Here is a 24,799-nt window from a genome sequence, read left to right as displayed (position 1 = left end):
GCTGCCTTTATCAACACCAGACATGAATGTTGAACAGCTGAAGAGTGACCCTTTACATCCCGGAGGAGGCCGCCACATCGATTTTTTCCCAAATCCCATCACTAAATCACGTACTAAATTACCATAAGGAAGCATGGAAATAGGCGAAGACGACCAGCAAGCATTAAGATGAGCTTTTCTGGTGTGGAAGAGAGTTATGCCATGATATCTTTCCAGTTCTCACTTTATCCATGGCTTTATGTTACCAGTAATTTCCCATCTTAACAAATAAATAGAGTAACAAGTGTACATGTATTTATTTAAATATCTACATATGTATGGCAAGTTTGGAATTTTGCCCTTTAGAGAAGTAAATTATTGTCTTTCTCTAATATAGGCTTCAGATGACCTTGAACATGAAAACAACAAAAAGGTAACAAAATAATTTCATTGTGCATTTTGTTTTCATTATAAGGAAACTTACCGTGGTCCTCGAATACTGAACACTTTGTACTAAGTGTTGTTACTCTGTCTCCCCACCCCACCCCCGCACTGCCCCGTGAAATATCAGACTGTTTATAGGTATTATAGGTGTAATATTTACATGCTCAGTGCATCTACTTATAAGAGTCTTCAAAAGAAAGATTTCATCCCAGTGATGAAATGATTATATCCTGATAACATCCCAACACGGAGGGCAGACAAATAAGATGATTTTCCTAAAAATAAGTGTTTAGTGCAATCAGGCATTTTCTTAGTTGAAATTCGAGATTTCACTCCTAGGGATACATGATCATCAACACACTGAATTTTAACATAAAAATGACCTATAGGTCAGAAAATTCATATTATAGCAAAATGAAAAGATGATCTTAGTTCTGGCTATATTGACGTTCTGAAAAATTGTCACATTGTACACATTCTAGGAGTTTCCTTTGACATTATTCGATGTTCATTTTATTGTAAGGAATGTAAAGTTACATTTTTAGTTTCTTTTATCCTCTTCCCAGTTCATGATATCAAAGTGGTCTTTTTTAGTAAATGTATATGGTTTATTACAGTAGTGAGATGCAGAAATTTACCTTGTCATTTGATTCCCACATTTCTGAGCTTCAGAAAATACTATCTTGTTGTCTAAGGGGTCTTATAATATTTGGAGTAAAACCCTATCTTTTTACTGTCTAAATAGTAGGTTTGGAATAATTCTGGTGAAGTCTGATCCCAGTCTTCTCCCAAGAAATTTGTGAAATTCTCTCCTACTAGAATTTCATAAGCTATTGAGGTCAACAAAGGACAGGTTGCCCTGTGGTCACTGATATTGATTAGCTAAGTAGCTGTGACCAAGTTATTTTCATCTTTAAGGCCTCAGTCTTCTCATGTGGTTGGTGGGTAGGACTCAAATCCTTGCTGCACGTGATGATGGATGGTAACGAGGTTGTCATGCAGGGAGCCAGCCCAGTACCCAGCTTGTGGTACTGGTGGTACTTATTGTCATTAAACACACAAGAAAGGAATTAGACGTGCCTCTGCCCTTATTTGGGGAGTCAGGACATATGAAAAATTTATTTTTAAAAACCCCAACAAGTAGACTGAGATTTCTATATACACATTACTAATAAGAAAAAAATATCAAATTGTACACTTTAAATATATGCAGTTTATTGTATGTCAATTATATCTCAATAAAAATCCTTAAAACAAATCCCAGCAAGTTACATTATTTGATTATTTTTCCCAGACTTTTATTGGTGGGTTCAGTTTGATGATCTAGAATGTTAGGTAAACAAATGGCCTGACCATTTTTTGAACCAATGAATCGAGTCAGCAGCTTATTCCTCAGTATCAATCTCAACTAAATGTTGATCACTTTTGAAGGTATTCTTTTTGTTGTTGATTTTGTTGCTTTTGTTCTGATTTACTATGAAATAAACTACAATAATTTGTTTCTCTTTGCCTCTGTGCAAAATAATGCAGTTTCAATAGGTCCTGAGTAGTGGGTTATCACATTAGTTTAAGAATAAGATTTTTTTTTTTAATACCATAAACTATTTATGTTTGTGGCTTGGTTTCCGAAGCTGTGTTAACCAAAATGTGATTCCCCAGACCACGCACATCACTAGCCCTTGGGAGCTAGTTAGAAATGCCAATTCTTGGGCTTCACCCCTGACTCACTTCATCAGAAACCCTGAGAGTGGGGCCCTGGAATCTGTGATTTAACATGTCTAGATTTACACTACAATTGAAGGACCACTGTTTTTTACTTTATGCCACAGTTTGTGAAATTATGAATGGTAATACCTGCTATACACATTCCATAGCCTCACTCTGAACTTCAGTATAGTTTCTAGAATAAAGTCCTTTGACAATCTGAAAAATGTCCCCAAAATGTAAGGTAAGCTTCTTATTTTACTGTTATCTCCATTTTCATTATTTGGAGCTACAATGGACATTAACTTTTAAAATTATCCTTTATTTAGCATAATTGAGGGAGAAAAAAGTCTATCTTTCAGTCTGTGTGTGTGCAAACTATCTCTAGTGAGGCAGTTTGAAGCATAAGTCTGAGTCCTGCTGAAGTCACTGACATGCATATTCCCTTCGTTATGCTCGTAGGGCCTGGTTACTGTAGAAGATGAGCAGGCGTGGATGGCATCTTATAAATATGTAGGTGCTACCACTAATATCCATCCATATTTGTCCACAATGATCAACTATGCACAGCCCGTAAAGTTTCAAGGTTTCCATGTGGCTGAAGGTAACATCAAAGGTTAAATGCTGTTGCCTTTTTTGTCTGCTTTTCTTTCATTATGCTGTGAGCTGTGATCTGACTTGCTACCATTTTCTTTCCTGGGCACGTGGACTCTTCCATCTCACCTTATCTGTTTCACAGACCAGTAGTGTGGTGTTCGCGGCATGAGGGGGTCTTATGTTGTCATTTCCTACGTCGTCCACAAGGTGGCTCTGAGAGACTGTGGATTTGGTAGCAATCCAAGAGCCTCTTGGATTAGGTATAGTTTTATAAGACCACTTTTAGTCAAAAGCTGGTCTCCAAAAATGTATCAAGTATTTTCACACTTTTCATAATTATTTCTGGACTGGAGAAGCCATCATCCTCATTGAAAATATATATTTCAGGGGTGGCTATGAATGGCAGTTGCTGTGTGCATAACTGGTTTAATGACTCCAAATTTAATTCACCACACTTTTCTGAAGTCAGCCATCTCCATCCACAGGACATTAATGAAAGTAGGAGCTACTGTTATTAATAAGGGAGCATCTGCCTCCAAGGCCTCAGATTCAGGGTGTAATTATATTTATCGCTTGTCTTTCTGTGAGGATTTGATGGCAGGGTTTCTAAGTGCATCTTTGCTTTTCTTTACAGAACGCAATATTCATTATAACATGTCTTCTTTTAACGAGTCAGTCGGTCTAGGCTACTTGAAGACACACGCGATTGAATTTGTGAAGTATCCTTATGTATTAAGTGGAATAAGTGGTTGGTGAACTTTGGGTTTGGCAGGAATCGCTAAAGTAGAAAAATGGCTAATATGTTATTGTGGTTGTAGAACTAATAAAATAATATATGTGAAAGACCACAGCCACTGGGAAAACCTGCCCAAATGTGAATTGTGTTTATAATCTACACAGTGAACTGTGGTTTTTCTCTTTAGCATACTTTATACATGTGAAATTTGTTCTCTGTTGTCACATGTTTGTTGTTGTTGATCTAGAGCTTCATTGTTTTAGCTCTTTGTTACTTATTTATCACTGCCAGAATACTCTTTTTGCCATTTTCCTTAATATGTTACACAGTTATAACAAACGGCAAATGAGTCGCATTTACCCCAAGGGAGGCCGAGTCGATTCCAGTAATTACATGCCTCAGATTTTCTGGAACGCTGGCTGCCAGATGGTTTCGCTGAACTATCAAACCCCAGGTAGGAACTGATGTCCAGTGACCTCAAATTCCACAAGAACGCTTTGACAGGGCAGCGCCAACAGTTGCCATCAGTTGGCTGTGGGCATTTTTTAAAGGAAGCAGACATATGGCAAAACAACGTGTTGTTGGGTTTATAGAATGGTGAGAAATTAAAAATGCAAACTAGAGCAATAAGACAATGGTAGAAGATAATAGATTTTGATTTCAGTTGAATTTCCTTTTGGAAATGCCGTGACTAATCTGCTAAACATTGTCCCTTTTTCCAAAATATGTCTAATTTTTCTTCTTTTTGGATCAAACTTATTTTCTTGTCCAGAGACAGAATGAAATGAGACGTATTTGAGCATCTTTGTACAGTGACTCATTTCTCCTTGGGAAAGTACCCTTCCCACTGTTAATATTCAGCAGGAGATCAGCAAAATAGTGGCATCTTACCATGAAAGTGCAGAATATCATGGAGGAGACTCTGCTAAAATGGTGTTTAAGGAGGTCTATATATACCCTTAGAGATACTAATGTATAACTTTTTCCTCCAAACTGTACTCTGAGGCACGTTTCCAATATATAATAATTTTTTTCCCCTGCAAGGAGAGTAGTCAATTTTTATGAATGCATCAGTAAAATTTTTAAAGTTTTCAAAGTTTGCTTAAGAGCCTACGATCACAATTAAAAATAGAAGATTAAAAATAGAAAAATATGCTACAAAATCTATTCACTTTCTATAGTGGATGCCACAGCATGGTCCTTAAAATTGGTTTTTAAAAAAAAAAAAAAACCTTTTTTGTTTTGTTCTTTGCTGTATGAGGGTATCTCCCATGTTACCCAATTTGGGGGCATTTTCTTTTTCAAGTCCATCCACCATATTTTGTGAATCTCAATCCATTTTCTCCCTATGATCTGGACTGATCGAAGAGTCCCATGACTTGCATCCCTTTGGCATGAATGTGACCTGACTGTGTTTCCCACCCCTTGGTGATGCTCCCTCAGTGACCAGGAGCTGAGATTTCTGCTCAACATCCCTGTCAGTGCTCACACTGCGAAACTATGACCAGGTACCAGCACAATCCCAGAGTGTTTCTAGCAGAGACAAAATAAGACCAAAAGGCACTGCTGATTTTACTTACTTAAAAAGCGGTCAGGTTGTATTCTGTGTTGTCAGTGAGTCCGTTCTATGGATTAAATGATCCAAAGGCAGCTTATGATCTAGGTTATGTTTTATTCTATCATGTTAGGTTTATTTAATCACAGCATTTTGAGGAGAAAAAAAAACCCATCAGCTGGCCCATTTCTTTTGCTGATGAAAAGAAAGAAGATTGTGTTTGTCTCCAAGAGAAAAATCATAAGCCATGCCCTGCCACTAGACCCCACCAGAAGAATTCTCCTTAAGTCACCAATGTGTACCTAATACTTACCTAGTTTTTTTTTTATTCATTTTAATCAAGCTTTATATTCACACGACCCTACTAGATATGTCCAGTGTACCCTTCCTCTGGCGTAAGGCGCGTCTTCTCTAACTATGTATCAGCTTGGACATCTGTACTCTCAACACTAACTCAACAATCATATGACTCATATTGAATCCAAATTTTAAAACAATGCCAGTGTGATCTCTATGAAACACATTTTTTTGTTTAATTTAAACCCAAGTTCATTTCTGCCTTAAGCAGACCTAGAAATACCTTGCGGTGTTAAAAAAAAAAAAAAAGACCCTTCAGCCTGGGACCAGCATCTGATTTCCATTGTTTAAAATCACCCCATCCAGATGGTCTCCGTCTGGGGAAACGAGATGCTAAATTATTTTTGTCTCTTGACAGATTTAGCCATGCAGTTGAATCAGGGAAAATTTGAGTATAATGGATCCTGCGGGTGAGTAACGTGATGTAAACTGTTGTCACCGTGTTCCGTGCTTCATACTAGAGCTGTGAAGAAACCGTGTCGTTTTTAATCAGGGGCTGCTGAATTTCAGCTGGGTTTGCGGGATGGGATAGAAGCAAATGACATCCCCAGGTAAATTACAGCTGCAGCATACGTCGTTCATGGACCCCCATTTTACTAAGCAGATTAAACACAAAATGTAACTACTAGGTAGGCAGTCTATTATACACACTCTAGAGTTTAATGCTCTCACTTTAAATTCAGTAGCGGAGGTTTTTACAGCTAGTGATCGCTGCTCACGTGGACATCAGCGGGAGACAAAGGCATTTAAATATGTCTGTTTTACCTACGACAAATAGAGGAGTGACGTTGATTTAATATATAGTGAATTCCTAGGTGTCAAGTGGAATGTATTTCCGCTAGGAAGAAGGCTTTGTCCTCTCTTGATTGTTTTGCACGTCTTGTAAATAGCAGTTACCAAAACACAACGCTATGAATGCTGTTCTAGTTACTTAAATAGCGCTCACTAAAATCTGCAAACCAAGTAGTGAAATAGGAAATGTTCATTTCACTGAATCGCTGAAAGGTTAAGTGAAAATATGAAGTTAACATTCTATACAGATGAAAAAAACTGTGGCCATTTTTTTCTCCATGCAAATGTCCCCAAGCAGCACTGCATATAAATAACCCCAAACCACTGCCCAGAGACCTCTAGACTAATCCAGTAGAGTACTATTCATCCCACCATGCTACTGTCTCTATGTGCTTGGCCTCCCTGGTCAGATATTTAATTTCCATCACTAAAAACAGTCAAGATAAGATTTTCAGCAATTGTGGGCGCACGATGCCCACTCCCATCTCCTCCTGCTCTCCAGTGTGCCTACACCCATGGGTGACAACCCTGTCACCCAAATCACCCAGCTGCAGCTTATGCGATATTTACCTCTACTGTGTGTTTTGAAAGAAATAAAAACTACATCTTAAACTAATGGTGTTATATTTCAAGTATATCTCAATAAAACAGGGGGGAAAAGAAATTAAAATTATGGTTCAGAAGAAAACAGCCAAATACACATTTCAGAGGTTTTTTTAAGCTCCTTTGTTATTTAGTGCAGAGCATTCAAAACCAGGATATTGTGTAGGTAAATTGATGGGTGGACCCCCAGTGAGGCCCCAGGGGCAGCCGTGGTACAGGGGACAAAGCCCTCAGCTCCAGCCTGACTCTGGTTTGAGCCCCAGCTCCTCCACGTGCTGATGTGGTCCTGGGCAGTTGTGTTGGACCCAGAACTTCGATTTCCTGTGGATAAAATGAAGCCTGGAGCGCCTGCCACCCTGGGTTTGCTGTGGCAGCTCAGTGAGTTTGAACTGAGTCTATTTGAAGTACTTCAGGAACTGCAGATTTCTGTGAAAAGTGAGGTTCCAGAAAAGCTTAAGTCCATTTGGCCGATCACAGGCAAGGATCACACAAGATTACGTGAGCCATCTGCTCACGCCAGGCCTGGGAGGAGCCTGGGAGGCAGCCCTTGTGGTTCACACTCGGCTGGGCTCCCTCCCACAACCTTCCTGTGGCTCAGGGATGCCAAAGGAGCGTCTCACCCTGCCTCAGCTGTCTGGTGGCTTGTCCTGTCCTGACACGGGGAGGGGGCTTGTTTCCACGTGAAAGGGGTCTCCGTGTTACTGAACCAAACTTGGGTCTTGCAAGGAGAATGGGTGGCTCATGCTCTAAAACCTTCCAACTCCCCAAAGGGTTTCAGCAAAGCATTTTTAAAGGCCGGGTGAGGGGGTGTGTGGGGGTCGCAGGGCACCAGCTTGTGCACGGTCCTCTGACTGGCTGACGGCGAGGTAACAGGGCGGTGTGATCACAGGTTTCACATCATCAGTCCTCAGGCTCCTGTAGGGCTGGGGACTTTGTCCTCATGGTCATTGAGTGGTTGATTTCTTCCATTGGGTGGTGGTTTTAGCATCTGAAAAACTCAGGAAATATGCATCAGATACTATTACCTAGGTACTTCAGAGAGGCGCTAAGGCAGAGGATCTAGGGGAGACGTCTATCCCGGGAAGGTCCCACGGGATCCTGCTCTGATTACACCCATAGGAGTTCCACGCCTTCACTACATTTCTTTTCAGAAGTTTCTGTTCTGCCGTAGCTCACATGCTCAGCGTCTCACCCTCCGCGCCATCGCTTATTTTAAAATACGTTCATGAGCAAGGTGGTGCCGCCTTAGCCTGAAGTATCTACTCATGTGTTTGAGGTAATGTGACCAAAAGCCCAAGTCCCAACAGAGAGACTAAAAAATATGATTATTCTTTGGGGCAGCCCAACTACAAGAGGCGTTAACAATATTGTTCAGGCTCGTGTCCCCCTGCCCCTTTGTGACAACCTCCAGGCAGAGGTTGTCACTGACAGGGCAACGAGAAGCAGTCTTTCTCCCCTGCGTGCTGTGCCCCTGAGGATTCACAGCTGGTGGAGACGGCCCGGCCACGGACGACGTGTTTCCGCTGAGCGAGGGCATTAAGGCGCCCCGTGGCGTTCACTGCGCTGCCCTTATCATTTTCCTGCTCACCTGCAGAGATTTAAAAAAAAAAATTCTTGTGAGCCTGTGTCTGAGGGCTGCGTGTCTGTAAAGAGACATACTGTTCCTTTTAGTCCTGCAGTGGCAAACAGCAGTTGTGCGAAGTCCTGAATCTCGCAACAGTAACTAAACCTCAGAAACTTACTTGGGACGCCCTGTCTGGTCTGTGGGCCATTTGTTCAGGAGGCCACGCCACTGGGCCCAGGAAGTATGATTTTTACCGGGAAGGTGAGCAGTAGTGTATTACAGACTCATTTTTAAAGATGGAAACCTGGGAGGCACTTCTATAATTCCTAGTAAAACAAAATAGAGCAAATTAATTTCTCAAGTCTTTTCAGGGTTTCAGAGGAAACCGGATGGTTGCTATCGAAATACTAAGATGTTTTGTCATTCACAGATGCACCCTCTTTATATAATTTTCTCAATTAGAATGTGTCTAAGATCCATGGCGGCTTATAGCTGTCATGAACAACCGTTTTGCTTTCTTGCTGGTAGATAAAATGATGGCGTGTTGACGGCCTCTCAGGTGTGATGAAATAGGATGACTTCCTTATGACGCCATCCTCTGATTCTGTGACTCCTGTCCAGCACCTGGCTGAAGGCCCTTCTCTCCTGCGCTTGCTCTCCGAGAGACCTTACAAAGTCCACAGAGAATCCTTGCATCCGTCCACTTGACATTGGCTTTGGCCCTTACTCATGTGCACCACACAGACCAGGATGCTTGGAATGAGTTCATTTCCTGAACCGAAAAACACCAGGCAGGACCAGCCATGTGGTTTGTAGGGCCTAAGGGCTCCGTGTTGACAGATCATGAAGAATGTCAAGACAGTGGCTGCAGAGCGTTAAGCGAAGCTACTATGGAGCCTTGTGAGTTGGAGCCTCTGCAGTGGCACAACGCACCCCCCCCCCCCCGCCCCCAGGCTCCAACTTCCCCATCGATGCCCGGGGTCCCTGGACCTGCACAGCCCCCAGATCTGTGAGTGACAGCCTCTGCCTCCTTAGGCCCAGAATAGATATTCCTTCAAGATAAGCTGGCTAAGCCCCAAGCCAGGGATCCTGTCAAACTTCTGAAGCCAAATCCAGCCTTTATACCCCAACACTGAATTAAATCTCAGAGGCGGAATTTGGGATGAAGTAGAAAAGAGGAGCTTTATTGCTGTGCCAGGCAAAGGGGGCCACATCAGGCTAATGCCCTGAAAATGGTGTGTCCCAACCCAGAGAGGGCAGTGAGGAGTTTTAGAGAAATGGTCCAAAGAGGGTGTGACCAACTCATGGACATTCTTCTGATTGGTTGGTGGTGAGGTCTTTGGGAGTCAGCAGCATCAACCTTCTGGTTCCAGCTGGTCTGGGGTCTGCGTGCTTGTGGGCAGCATAGAGTTAACTTCTCCCACCTGGTCGGAGTTTCAGTATCTGCAAAACAGCTCAAAAATATTGTTATGTGTATCCCTTTAGGGGGAACCAGGACCCTGCCCCAAGGCTGCACTATTGTTTCTTGGCTGCTCCTTGCTTGTCTCCGCATCTCCTCCCTTCCCTGGTTAGCAACTGTCTGAACCTGCTCATTGGAACTCAGGGAAGCTCATGGAGGCTGAGTGAAGCCTATTTCCTACAAACAGAAAACGGGGGACACAGAAAGGCTTTTGTGCCCAGGAGCCCCACAGGGTCCTGCTCGGCATCACTTCTACACATTCTCTCTTATTTTTTCAGTATATAAATGAACACATTACACTGCAAGCTGCGTGCTTTGGAGAATTGGACTTAGGTTTCTTGCCCTTTTCTCCCGGCATTTCTTATTTTGGATCATGGTTTCACAAATGAGTTTTCTTCCAGGCAGGTCTGGAGCAGAGAGTGTAGAAGATGTTTTTGGCACTGAAGCATCATCAATATGACATTTCTCTTTTTTTGGTGAGAAGGGGCTGCTACCCCTTCAGAATGACTGACAGGCACCACGGGGAGTCCTGAGTCTCTGCATCCACCGCTAGGAGATCCTGGACCAGAAAGATGACTACAGTCCTCTGCGGGACCCCAGGTCCCCACCTTTCTCAGGAGGCAGATTCCCTCATTTCACATGACTAGAATCCAAATGCTGCCTCCATGTGAAGTCCAGAACCACCATCCATTACCTCCCCTTGCAGCTGATGTCTGACGCTTGGCCAGACAAAGCCCGTAGGCTTCCCCTGGAGAAGTGTGTGTAGAATTGCACTTACTCATCTTCTTCCCATACTAAGTCTTGAAGTTTTTCTGTATCATCATATTTTCCAATGGTTAACACTTGCCACAAAAAAGGTCCAAATCTAAAACTCTATAAACATAGAATACAATATCTTCCATGCAGTTAGAGAGCTTTTATTGATACATTAATATTATGGGTAGCATTCTCTTGGAGACAGGTAAATGTTCAAAGTCATCTTGAATATTTGAACTATTTTATAAACTGTGTATATCCTTGATTTAAAAGTCAGGGTTGTCCTCGGAGGTTTTTGTTTGTTTGTTTTTTGTTTTTTTTTTATTATTACATCCAAGTGGAATGTGGGCTTATTTTTTAACACTTTTTGTTCAGACTTTGAAGAGAGCATAGAAGGACAACTTTGTCCAAACCAAAAAACATAACTTTAAACTTTCCTTTAAGGAAAAATATCATGCCTCAGGATTCCTTTTTGGTTGTATTTTAAAAGATAGTAATAAATTTGACATCATCTAGAGTTGTAACTAATAAAAATCATACTCCTAGTGAATGTGACAGATTTGATCCCAAATTGTGATTCTTTTACATCTAAAAGCAAACCTAGAGTTTTGGGGAAAGTGCTTTTATTTTCCTTTATATACTGATCATAATAGTGTGGAATCTTCTTATTTATGGTTATAGTCATTTGTAACAGAAAAATATTTCTTTTAAAGAGATGAAGATCTTTGAACCAATTTTAGGAAAGTTATAGAATCTAGCCAAGGTGTGATTCTGTGACCATACCCAGTGGGATAAGGGGCAGACAGTGCTGGGTATCAATTTAAAAGCATCTTAGTCATACAAAAAAGAAAACTCATACCCTTTAGCTATCACCTTCCAGCATCCCCTACCCCATCCCAGCCTTAAGCAACCACTAATTTACACGCTATCAGTATATTTTTGCCTGTTCCACACATTTCATGTAAACAGATTCATGTAATATGTGACCTTTTATGACTGTCTTGTTTCATTTAGCATAATGTTTTCAAGGTTCGCCTATGTTGTAGCGTGTATCAGTACTTTCTTTTTATTGCTGAATAATTTTTCATTATGTGGTTATACCTCATGTTGTATATCCATTCAACTTTTGATGGACATTTGGATTGTTTCTGTCTTTTGGTTATTATGAACAATGCTGCTGTGAACATTCGGGTACAAGTTTTTGTGTGGACATATGTTTTCACTTTCTTTGGTTAAATACCTAAGAGTAGAATCACTGGGTCATATGGTAACTCTATGTTTAACTGTTTCAGGAACTCCAGACTGTTTTCCAAAGTGGCTGCATCATTTTACATTCCTGCCAGCAATGTTGTGTGAAGGCTCCAATTTCTCCATCTCCTCATCCATGCTTACTATTATTTGACTATTTTTTTTTTACTGTAGCCATGCTAGTGTGTGTGTAGTGGTGTCTTACTGTGGTACTGATTTGCATTTCTCTGATGACTTATGGTATTAAGCATCATTTCAAGTGCTTGCTGACCATTTGTATATCTTACTTACAGAACTGTCTATTCAAATCATTTGCTCTTTTTTTTTTTTTAAGCTCTTTATTGGAATATAATAGCTTTCCACAATTGTGCCAGTTTTTGAGGTACACCAAAGTGAATCAGCTGTATTTATACATATATCCCCATATCCCCTCCCTCCCGTGACTCCCTCCCACCCTTCCTATTTTAGCCCTCTAAGTCATCACCCATCATCGAGTTTATCTCCCTATGTTATGCAGCAACTTCCCACTAGCTATCTATTTTACATTTGGTAATGTATATATATCAATGCTACTCTCTCACTTTTTTTAACTGGGTTATTTATTCTTCATATTTTTTAGATACAAGTCTCTTATCAAATAAATGATTTGCAAATATTTCTCTCATTCTATGACTTATCTTTTCATGTTCTTAAGAGTGTTCTTTGAGGTGCAAAAGTCTTTATGATGAAGTCAAGCTCATTTGTTTTTTCTCTCATTAGTTGTGCTTTTGGTATTATGTCTGAGAATCCATTGTCAAATTCCAACTCACAAAGATTTATCTGTATGCTTTCTTCTAAGAGTTTTATAGTTATAGCTTTTACTTTTAGGCCTTTGATCCATTTTGAGTTAATTTTTGTTTATGATATGAAAGAAGGGACTAATTTTATTCTTTTGCATGTGGCTATCCAGTTTTCCTAGCATCATTTGTTTAAAGACTATTCTTTCCCCCCACAGACTAGTCTTGGCATCCTTGTCAAAACTCAGTTGAGCATAAATATGAATTTATTTCTGGACTTCCAATTCTATCTCATTGATAGATGTCTATCTTTTTGCTAGTACCACGCTGCTTTGCTTACTGTTGCTTTGTGGGAAGTTTTGAAGTTGAGAATTGTGAAACCTCTGACTTTGTTCTTCTTTATCAAGATTGTTTTGGGAATTCTTGGTCCTTGAGTTTCCAATTGAATTTTAGGATCAACCTGTCAATTTCTATAAAGAAGCCAGCTGGGATTTTGATGGGGATTTTATTGAATCTGTGCATCAATTTGAGGAATAGTGCCATCTTAACAACATTAAGTCTTCTGATCCATGAACACAAGATATCTTTCCACTCATTTAGATCTTTTAAAATTTTCTTCAACAATGTTTTGTGATTTTCAGAGTTTATGTACTTATTTTGTTAAATGTATTTGTTAAGTGTTTTATTCTTTTAGGTGCTATTATAAATGGAATTGTTTACTTAATTTCATTTTTGGATTGTTCATTGCTTAAGGCATAGAAATAAGGTTGATTTTTATATATTTATTTTGTATCCTATAACTTTGCTGAACTTATTTATTAGTTCTAAAGGCTTTTTAGTGGATTCTTTAGGATTTTCTATATACAAAGTCATATCATCTGCAAGTATAAATAGTTTTACTTCTTTTTAGTCTAGATACCTTCTATTTCATTTTCTTGCCTAATTTACCCTGGCTAGAATTAGAGAAATAATAACATCTTTATTTTCACTTACCTCTAACTGAAATTTTACATTTCCTTTAATTATGATCATACATAATAGTCCACAGCAATGTTAGTGGTACCTCTGACTCTGACACTAGTATAAATCACAGATATTTTTATATCTCGTTACAATTGTTAGAGATCTCTCAAAATATTTTTATGATTATCAGTACTTTGAAACTATGGTAATTGTCAAACTTGTCATTAGATCCCATAATTTAATACATTAATTAAAACAATAAGGTATAACATATTTTCCATATTTTGATAACTATAGCTCATATAATTGGTTTTTCATCATTGTTCTTTGCATTTTATTTTGTGCATGTAAGAGCATAAACAAGTTGCAGAGAAGGTGATAGTGTCAGGAAGTCATAGATGTCCCAGAGCCTGGAATCCAGAGAACATTCCCTCTTACCTGCTCCTTGTTGGGGTTATCCACAGGGCGGGGATATTCTCTTCAATCCTGGGGATCCTCCGCCAAAAAGCCTAGCTCCTAAGTTAGAAATAGTGATAAAGAAGTATTCAGTGTCCTGAATAGTGATCTTCTTAATCTTTATAAAGGCAGCTAATAAAATAAACACTTTCTATGCTTTTGTCCCATCAGGTACCTTCTCAAACCAGATTTCATGAGACGGCCTGATCGAACATTTGATCCCTTCTCAGAAACACCTGTGGATGGGGTTATTGCAGCCACTTGCTCAGTGCAGGTAAGGCTCTTGCGCTTCACAGAATAGCATAAGTGAGTGTGCAGGTGGTCTTGGAAATTACAATTAAAATGTTTAATGTCATTCTAAATTTTCTTTTTTTTTTTTTTTTGAGATACATTTTTTTCCACTAGTGAAATTGTTAGCTACTTTTAATGAAAGACAGCAGATCAAAAAGTACCTGGTGGAGGATGTGGAGCAATGGGAACTCTTGGCCATTGATAGTGGGAATCCAAAATGATACAACCACTTCGGAAAACAGTTGGGCAGTTTTTACAAAACTCAACATACTCTTAGCATGAGTTGTTTCCAGACAAATTGAAAACTTATGTTCACACAAAACCTACACAGGGATGTTTGTAGCAGCTTTATTCATAATTGACAAGATTGTGAAAGTAACCAGGCTGCCAGAGTAGGTGAATGGATAAATGAACAGTGGCACATCCAGACGTGAAGTATTATTTAGCTCTAAAAAGAAATAAGCTATCGCGTCATGAAAAGACATGGATGAAACTTAAATGTACATTACTAAGTGAAAGAAACCAGTCTGAAAAAGTGACATACTGTGTGATTCCAACTGTATGACATTCTGTGAAAAGGCAAAACTGTGGAGACGGTAAAAAAAAAGATCAGGAGTTGGGGGGAGGGATTAACAGGCAGAGCACAAGGGATTTTAGGGCAGTGAAACTATTCTGTATGATGCTACAGTAGTAGATACAAGTGACTATACGTTTTTCCAAATCCGTAGAATGTACAACACCAAGAGTAAACTCTAAATATAAACTATAGACTTGGGTGATAATGAAGTGTGGTTGTAGGTTCATTGATTGTAACAATATATACTAGTGTGGTGTGAGATATCCACAGTGAGGGAGGCAACGGATGAGGGGACAGGAGTCCATGAGAACTCTGTACTTGCTTCTCAGTTTTGCTCTAAAAAATAAAGTTCCTTAATGAAAAAAATACCTACTATATGATTCCATTTATACAAAATTCTAGAAAATGCAAACTAATGTATAATGACAGAAAGTAAATCAGTGGTTTCCTCTAGACAGAGATGGAAGAAGGGATGGATTACAGAAGGACACAAAGGAACTTTGGGGGGTGATGGACATATTTGTTGTCTTAATTGTGGTGATAGTTTTACAGATGTGCTCGTGTCAAAACTAATCTCATTGTTCACTTTAAACATGTACAGTTTATGTACATCAGTTATGCCTCAAAAAACTGTTTCATAATTGTTAGCTATTACATAATGTGAAAAAAACTAATAAATGGCTGTAGTCATTTGGAAAGTAAATGAAACAGTCTCTCCATAGCTTTATAGTAGATAGAATTTAATACTGGTCTTTATAAAAAATTACACTGTCCTATCTGAAGATTGTCAACATCAGTTTAGCAGTGCTTTTCTTTCTGTGTGTCTCTTTTCAAGACTTTTGAAAGAATTCAGTGAAAGCGTGGCATGACAGTTTCAGAGCTATGAAGGAATCTTAGGGCTCATTTGAATCCATTGCTTCTTTTTCACAGGTGTGGGCATTTAAGTGAAGATGCCGTGGTCACTTTTTTTGTATTAGATGATTCATGTTTCTATCTTTCTTTTTCTAGACAGCTCTTGAAGGTAGAACCTCTGTCTAGAGTAGTTTTTTGCAGATAGTGCTTGCTCAACAATGTATTAGTTTAATAAGGAATGAATACATTATATCTATAGATAATTAAAATTTCTAAAGATAAACAGAGAATCTCTTCCTTCCAGATTATTCTTTGCTACTGATAATTACACTGACTTTACTTCTCTCTCGTCCTATTTCTACAGGTCATATCAGGTCAGTTCTTATCAGATAAGAAAATCGGCACATACGTAGAGGTGGATATGTATGGGTTGCCCACAGACACTATCCGGAAGGAATTCCGAACACGCATGGTGATGAACAACGGACTCAATCCAGTTTACAATGAAGAGTCGTTTGTATTTCGGAAGGTGGGGTATTTTCAGTATATCAGACTCACTCTGCTAAGTTGGGAGCCATGTTTTAGTGTAGAGACACTACATGATATAGGGACAGTTATTCAACCCCAAATGTCTTCTTCTAATGCATGAGTTCTGCAGCTGTCATGTGATCATTGTTTTTGTTTGTCTCTTTCCTCCTTTTGTCTCTCCTTCCTCCTGGGAGGAACCCACCTCCCACGTGGCAGTGCCCAAGCTTCAGGTTTGCAGTCTACTCAGAGGGAGCCCCACAGGTGGACACCATCACAAGTGGAAGAACTCTTTCCTACCCTCCCTTTTTTTTTGAAGTTAAGGCAGAATTTATTCCATTTTCCTGCAATCATATTATCTAAGACATAAGTGGTGGTTATTTGGCAAGGATACAATTCCTTTTAAGGCTTTCTATAGTTGGATTTTAGTTCAGAAATGCAGCATATTTGGTACAAATTTAAGAGAATTTATTCTGACATGGGCTCTTGTTCATGATAAATGCATCTTTGCCTTACCATCCCTTGACCAAATTCAGTCACTCTTGGGGCAGGGCATGGCATGACCTTCACAGCTTCTCTGAAGGTCACCTGGCTTTCTGTGGCCTGGCCAAATCACATGAGCGTGGACCAGGGCAGGTTCCCTGCTCTCCTCAGACTGTGTTCTCAATGATGATCACAATTCCCTGGCCCCCTCCAATGGAGGCTGATCCTACAGCTTATTTTCCAGCCCAATGCCTTAATTCATGAACAAGGTGTGCAGTAATTCTTGATCCAGATCGTCCTAATGGGTGACCCAAAGCAATGGCCCCTCCATTCATGTTGGTTTTACTTGGGTCAAAATCCAAACTCTTTTCAGCTGCCAGGTACTGGTGACTTGTACTATTCCTTCAGCCAAGAGGATGGGTAGGATGTCGTACCTAGACTGAGGCCAGTCAGTGCCCTTAAATGGGTCAGTTGGTGTCCTGTGCCTCCAGAAAGTGTGGTCCCTGTTACGCCCAGATTCTGTGTGTCATGTGCTGTTTTTGTCTTTTTGGTTTTTATCTCCATGTTATACCTTGATCCTAAGACCAGTGAGTCATTCTCAGTAATGATGCAGTTTTTAATCTTGCAACCATTTTTTTCCAGTTGTCTCTCTTTCATCCAAGAAAGATGTATTGAAAAATCCATGCACTGGCAGTGCTATCTCCAAAACACCTGTGTTTCTCTCTCACTCTTCTGTTATCCTGACCAAAGTGCTTTCTTGCTTCTCCTTTAGGCACAGGTTTTCCAAGTGCCTCTGCTCCATTTGCATGTCATGCAACATAGATAATCCACTTTTTATCTTAACCAAAATAGGGATTATCAGCCTCAGAACTGGCTAACCGGTTTACAGAAAGCACATTAGAAAAGATCAATATAATTCAACGAAACAAGCCATTTCGACACATAGCCGCTCCCTGTTACATGAATATCACCATCCATGCAACGCCCTCCCCCCATTTTCACTTCCTCTTCTACAATCAGAGTATAGTATGAATTGCATGCACAGCAGTGATGTGTCTTTTTTTTCTTCCCAGATTTTTCAATATGTCATAGCTGGGTCTGTTGTCAGTATGGCCAGTGTTTTGGGCACAATAAATAATCCCTACAGACCTCCCTAAAAATTCAGAAAGTTGGCTTCAGACATTGCTTTTAATGCATTAGGGAAAGGTCAAACTTGGTTTTGTTTTTTTGTTTGTTTTTTATACATTTATTTTATTTATTTATTTATTTGTTTGTTTATTTATTGGCTGTGTTGGGTCTTCGTTGCTGCATGTGGGCTTTCTCTAGTTGTGGAGAGTGGGGGCTACTCTTCATTGTGGCGCATGGGCTCCTCATTGCGGTGGCTTCTCTTGTCGCAGAGCATGGGCTCTAGGTATGTGGGCTTCAGTAGTTGTGGCACATGGGTTCAAAAGTTGTGGCTCACGGGCTCTAGAGCGCAGGCAGGCTCAGTAGTTGTGGCGCACGGGCTTAGCTGCTCTGCAGTATGTGGGATCTTCCTGAAGCAGGGACCGAACCCGTGTCCCCTGCATTGGCAGGTAGATTCTTAACCACTGCACCACCTAGGAAGTCCCCAAACTTGTTTTTTACGTGCAATATTACTAGCCCCAGAAACAAGATGCCATTTTTGGGTCCTTCCCTGTTCTTCAGAAGTTACATTGCCTTTTGTTGATATGATGGGCGTTATTTTCTTTCTTGCTGTCATTGTTTTTGTTTGTTGCACTAATCTCACAAGGTAAGCCCCCCTTCACTGCATGCAGAACAACATAGTGACTGAAGTTGGCTGCATTTCGGCTTGGTTTCTCCTTTTCGTCTTCACGAAGTCGGAATTAAATTATAGCCCCCAGGTATAAATAAGCAGCCAATTCATTGCTTAGCTTTAGACATAATACTCAAATCAGCCGAGGTGTCTTAGCTGCTCATAGCCAATAAATAGGAATTCTTGATTAAAAACATTGGATTTTTTTTTTTTTTGTCATGTTGCTGTTTTATATCTGAATAGGGCTTCTGCTATCTGAGCTCAGATGTTATGTCCGTGTATTTGGTTTGGAGATGGCAAGATTAGATGTCTTGGGTATACGTTAATGTTGTTTTTGTTTTTGTTGGTGGTGAGTTTTTGTTTTGTTTTTTTGTTTTGTTTTGTTTTTGTCTTGTTTGCTGCACCGTAAGGCTTGCAGCATCTTAGTTCCCTGACCAGAGATTGAACCCTGGCCCTTGGCAGTGAGAGCACAGAGTTCTAACCCCTGGACCGCCAGGGAATTCCCTATGTTAATGTTTCTAGCTGCCCCATTTTACTCTATTTAATATCCCAAAATGTGTTAAAAACTGAGGTGTGCAAGGAAAAGGGAAAATCCAAATTTATATATAAATTGTGTTTTATACATGAGGCATTTCATCAAAGATACTTTCCATTTTCTTACAAACAGAGCTAAATGTCAGAACCAGCCCAGGTAGTAGATAGATCACAGGATTAGAAGTCAGGAGTCCCAGTGTCCGGGCCCAGCTGTCCCTGAGCATCTCTGCCATAAAGGAAAGCCGCTGTGTTTCTCGGGGTCTTGCTTTACCCATCCCATGGGTGGGACAGCAAAAGATGCCAGGGTTTTGACCGGTTGTGTTAAACATCCATTCTTTCCATCTAAAATTTTCAGGAAATGATTTCCAGGAAACCTGTTCCAATTGCCTTTCTCAAGGGCCTGGGCACTGTAGCTTATACAGCATGCTTTAAGAATGCAAATTGACCATCGGCTTATTTTCACCATAAAGCAGCCTTTCCGAGCAGTATGAATATGGTCCAGATTCCTAGAGATGCAATTCTTGGGAGCTGCGTTCCAAAAAAAAACATTAATGAAAAGTACCATTTCTTGTTTGCAGGTGATCCTCCCTGACCTGGCAGTCTTGAGAATTGCGGTGTATGATGACAACAACAAGCTGATTGGCCAGAGGATTCTGCCCCTGGATGGCCTCCAAGCCGGCTATCGACACATTTCCCTTCGGAATGAGGGAAATAAACCTTTATCACTGCCAACAATTTTCTGCAATATTGTTCTAAAAACATATGTGCCTGATGGATTTGGGGGTAAGTTAACTTTTAGGTACAGAATGTGTGTGTGTGTGTGTGTGTGTGTGTGTGTGATTTTCCCCCCTAAATTGCAAGATTATAAGCTACTTCACCAATGTTTTAAAAAAATCTGTTGCTCACAGTGCTACCAATCTTTGTAGCACTGAAGAAGTCAGGGATAAATAGTAACCTCAGGTTTCCCAGTAAGAAATGAAAGGGCAGGCAAGTCTAGATTATCTTTAAGGTTCTTCCTTGTTTTAAAATACTGTAATTTTATGTTGTTTTTCAGTGTTCACAAATATGTTTGTAAAAAATATATTTACACCGTCATTTAAAGGAGGGGAAGTCAGTTGGTTTCACTAAAATGATTTAGGTTGAACTCAACGATCAACATGGCTGGATTTTTTTCCCAAATCCACAGGAGAGTTCAGTTTCGCAAAAAATCCCAGTCATCAGTGCATAGAAGACCACCTTTGGTCATACTAAGGTAATCAATAGGAAGAATCAAAAGTTGCACCAAGTCATAGGATTTAGCTTAAACTCAAGCATATTAATTTTTTATAACCCCCAACTGTGCCAAGAACATTAAAAGAAAACAAAGGTCCTCTATTCTATATTCACATAGTCTATTGAACCAGAAAACAGTACAGCAAGTGTATCAAATTAACAAGGGTTCAAGTCCTGACTCTCTACTGCTAGCTGAGTGACCATGAGAGAGTGACATCACTTGTCAGACTCCTCATTTCCTGGCCTGTAGAGTAAAGGTACCAATCCTGTCTCCCTCATAGCATCCTTGTGAGGTGTGTGCTCATCATTACAGCAAATGACATAACAAGGCATATGTGCTCACACGTGTGTGTGGCTCTAGATGAAGATCTAATTTCTGTGCTACATTGGGACACATCACAGTTTTGTTTGGGGAACTGTAGGTTATTTTGTCATGTGTGGTTTTTTTTTATAAATTTACTTATTTATTTATTTTATTGGCTGTGTTGGGTCTTTGTTGCTGCACACGGGCTTTCTCTAGTTGCAGTGAGTGGGGGCTACTCTTCATTGTGGTGCGCGAGATTCTCATTACAGTGGCCTCTCTTGTTGCAGAGCACGGCTCTAGGCACGTGGGCTTCAGTAGTTGTGGCACATGGGCTCAATAGTTGTGGCTCACGGGCTCTAGAGCGCAGGCTCAGTAGTTGTGGCGCACGGGCTTAGTTGTTCCGTGGCATGTGGGATCTTCCTGGGGCAGAGATCAAACCCGTGTCCCCTGCATTGGCAGGCGGATTTTTACCCGCTGCGCCACCAGGGAAGTCCCTTGTCGTGTGTTTTTAACCATGCAGATTTCTCTGGAGGGTAGATGTTCTGCAACTACTGCTCAACATTAACAACCCGATTTCAGGTTCAAAAAGTAAAGTCAGCCACGAGGATTTTTCAGTTGCGAAATCAAGAGTAAAGGTTCTTTCCTCCTTCCCTTTGCTTTTCAAGAAAAAGGAAGCCTGTTAGAAGCTACAACACAGAGTAACAAATAGGAGCACATGGAAGAGGCTGGGAGGGGTGCTGTGGGGCTGGGGAAATGGATCAGAAGAGATAGGGAGACCTGCGTGGGTGTCAGGGAGCACTTGATGGCCACGAGACATCAGCAGATGGATTAAATCATGTTCCACATAGTTGCGCTTAGAAAGCAGGCACTGCATAATACCTGATACATTTTATTTTTACACTTTATTTTTATATATTTATTTATTTATTTATTTATTGGCTGCTTTGGGTCTTCGTTGCTGCATGCAGGCTTTCTGTAGTTGTGGCGAGCAGGGGCTACTCTTCATTATGGTGTGCAGGCTTCTCATTGCAGTGGCTTCTTTTGTTGTGGAGCACGAGCTCTAGGCATGCGGGCTTCAGTAGTTGCAGCATGCAGGCTCAGCAGCTGTGGCTCGTGGGCTTAGTTGCTCCGCGGCATGTGGGATCTTCTCAGACCAGGGATGGAACCCTTGCCTTCTGCATTGGCAGGCGGATTCTTAACTGCTGCACCATCAGGGAAGTCCCAGTACCTAACACATTTTAAAGACAGTTGTCTAAACAAGTATGTTGGAAGACTTAAAGGTTTTACCTTTACCTGTGTTACTTTTCAAATGAAACTCTTAATTCATTCCAGGGAAATGGGCTCTTTGAATAGAAAAGGGAAAGATATAGTTTGTTGAGTTCCTACTTTGTGCCAAGCATGTTACATAAATGGAGTCCAGAAATGTGAAATTGTTGAGAATGAATGTGAGCGTGTGTAGGTGTATGCTGAAGAAATATCTATGTTTATCAAGTAGCTTATTACTAGTGTCAGTATTTATGTAAGTATTGATTCAAACCTCTAAAAATCATCTTGCAAGTGGTTTTTCCTAACCTGTCATTGTAGTGTTTCTATCAGAAGCAGCAGAAATTTCTGTACTGTGTTATTCTTGATAGGATTCTGCAGTTGATGTCTTAACCTCAGATTTGACATTCAAAGACTGTTTATTCAAAATTCTCTGGTCATTGCTTTTATATGTGAAGATATCGAAGGCAGACATTATGAGGATTTATTTAAGGGACTTACCTGCAAATAACAAAATAAGAACATGAAAACTTTTTCCAGATTTCTGGTCTTCTTTACAGCCTCTTGATTTCCACAATGTATTTCATCTGCTTAACTAACCTCCCACATTCAGATCTGAACATTCATGTGCTGAGCCGCGGGTTACGAAATCTATAGAGTCCATGTTCCCTGCAACACTGATATTCTTTGTTGATTCTGTAGGAAAAAGTTCAAAATGAAACTCTACACCATTGCACTCCAGCATTTTCTGGAGGAAAAAAAAAAAGTCAGTAGTCGATACACATCATCAGATTTTTATGTGGCTGAAGAGATAATATGGATTCATTCATTCATCCCACAGATGTATTTAGCAGATTTTATTATGTAAAAGGCAAAGTAGCAACAATATGTATCAGAAAGAGATTCTGACAACATAAAAATTTCAAAAAGGTCATTCATAAATCCAGTGCCCAGAGGGAACTCTGTTACCATATTGGTCCCTTTACTTCCAATCCCATTTCTTCTGTTTTATTTTTAATAAAATTGGATCTTACTATGCATATTCATTTGGATTCATATTTCAGAAACTTAATTTATTTCAAATAATGGAGAGTGTTTTCTCCATGTCATGACGTATTTGTATTGGTTGTATGAGATTCCATTTTGTGTATGCTGTAATTTATCATGTTGTTGAAATGTTGAAGTCATTTCTATTTTTCTTTCTTGTAAACAATATTACATCTAAGAACCGTAAATGTAAAGCTCTGGAAATGTTCGCGATTGTTTCCTGAAGATGAATTCTTTGAAGTGAATTTGTTGCATCCAAGCGTATATACATATTTAAAGCTTTAGCTACAGGTTGACACATAACCCATCAGCAGTGTCAGAGCTATAACTTTTGTTAATGTTTACTAGTTTAATCAATAAAAACGGTATATCATTCATGCATTCATTTAAGATATTTTTCTCAAATGAATAGATGTTTTCAACAATCATTTAGTACCTACTCTATGAATAGCCTGAGTAAGAGATGTAAAATTGAAAAAGTCATGTTCACTTACCCTCAAGAATTTTCCAACCTTGTACTCATATACATTTTCTTAAGCAGGGGTATGTGTATACAGAGATAAGAGTAACTCATTATATAAGTGCCCCAAGGGTAGTAAGCTGGAGGGTGTTTCAAGCATTGAACCAAGGAGTGATTAATCAGTGTAGGAAGGTTTCAGTAGCTGCTTGGGCCTTGAAAGATGAATAATACATCACAGCAGAGAGGTAGACTGAATTTCTCTCCAGACAGGGAAGCAGCCCAGGCCAGCGTCTTGATAAGGAAAGTGCTGAACTTATTGATTCATTCTGAAGGAGCTGAAACACGGGTTGTTTGGTTATTAAAACTGAAAAGATCTGGTCTGTGCTTGAGGGTGAGTCCTCAAAAACTACTGTTACTCAGTTACATAGTGTGCTGTTCCTGTGAATAGTTTGGGCACCTTTGGGAAAATATTCTCCTTGTCAGGGCTCTCCGTAATTTTGTAAATTGTCTTCTCGGCTTTTAGGTGGGTCACTTTGTCCAAAATCACTCCACAAGTTTAGATCAAGTCATAGAAATAAGACCTCTTAGGCCTGCCCAAGCTAATTAAGACCCAGCTTTTATAGTCCACCAAATACTTACCCTAGGAATTACTTCTTTAATCAGATCGTTAAAAGCAAACAATTTTTAAAATTCTGCTGTAATGTCTTGAGGCATTATTTGTATAAAGACGATTAGAAACCACCCATTCTATTGCTAGGGATTGGTTAAATATATTATAGCCATTCTATAGAATATTGCATAATCTCCATTAAAAAGGAATGACTTGGCTCTCAGTGTCTGCACACAGGAATATGACGGTGATGCACTGTTGAGTGAAAAAGTAAATTGCAACACAATCTCATTATTGTTTACAAAAAAAACCTATAACTCTGTTTACACATGTACCTAAAATGCATAAAGAGTTCTAGAAGGATACATATGTAACCACTGTTTGCCAGCAGGGGTGAAGGTTTAGTAGAGTTTCCGCATGGCATTGGACAGTGTCCAGGAGCATCACAGAGAGTTCACTGCCCAGTGTGGCAGGCCTCCACTTAGTCCTCCTGGACTGTGGCAGGCAAAGTGGTGTCTCATCATTTCAAATCGCGTATTTACAGTCGTGAGTCAGATTGAACACATTCTGTATGATTTTTGGTCACTTATATTCCTGTGCCTGCAAAGTACTCTAGTGCCTTTTGTTTTGTTTTGTTTTGTTTTGTTTTGTTTTGTTTTGTTTTGTTTTAAATTGGGTCATCCCTCTTGTTCTTAAGTAATTGTTTAAATCAAATTTTAATTTACTCATAAGATCTCTTTCTGTTAATTTCCAAAGTGGTCTCAAATACACTTTAATGTCTAGATAAAGTTCATTGA

At 39.8% G+C, this 24,799-nt stretch overlaps 1 protein-coding gene across 1 annotated transcript in view; it reads left to right on the top strand.

The window, feature by feature from the left end:
• Positions 1-24,799, top strand: part of PLCB4 (phospholipase C beta 4) — a 265,039-nt gene that overhangs the window by 188,015 nt on the left and 52,225 nt on the right. Inside the window, exons 19-26 of the mRNA XM_057703117.1 lie at positions 377-412; positions 2,590-2,731; positions 3,359-3,443; positions 3,790-3,914; positions 5,731-5,782; positions 14,161-14,263; positions 16,074-16,238; positions 19,625-19,829. Of these exons, the coding sequence (XP_057559100.1) occupies positions 377-412; positions 2,590-2,731; positions 3,359-3,443; positions 3,790-3,914; positions 5,731-5,782; positions 14,161-14,263; positions 16,074-16,238; positions 19,625-19,829 (913 nt within the window). The remainder of the gene's footprint in view (positions 1-376; positions 413-2,589; positions 2,732-3,358; positions 3,444-3,789; positions 3,915-5,730; positions 5,783-14,160; positions 14,264-16,073; positions 16,239-19,624; positions 19,830-24,799) is intronic.

The sequence above is a fragment of the Hippopotamus amphibius genome, chromosome 12 (assembly GCF_030028045.1).
Source record: "Hippopotamus amphibius kiboko isolate mHipAmp2 chromosome 12, mHipAmp2.hap2, whole genome shotgun sequence".
NCBI classification, from domain to species: domain Eukaryota; kingdom Metazoa; phylum Chordata; class Mammalia; order Artiodactyla; family Hippopotamidae; genus Hippopotamus; species Hippopotamus amphibius.
Note: the sequence above shows the minus strand (reverse complement) of the source record. Positions and strands in the feature narration are given on the sequence as shown.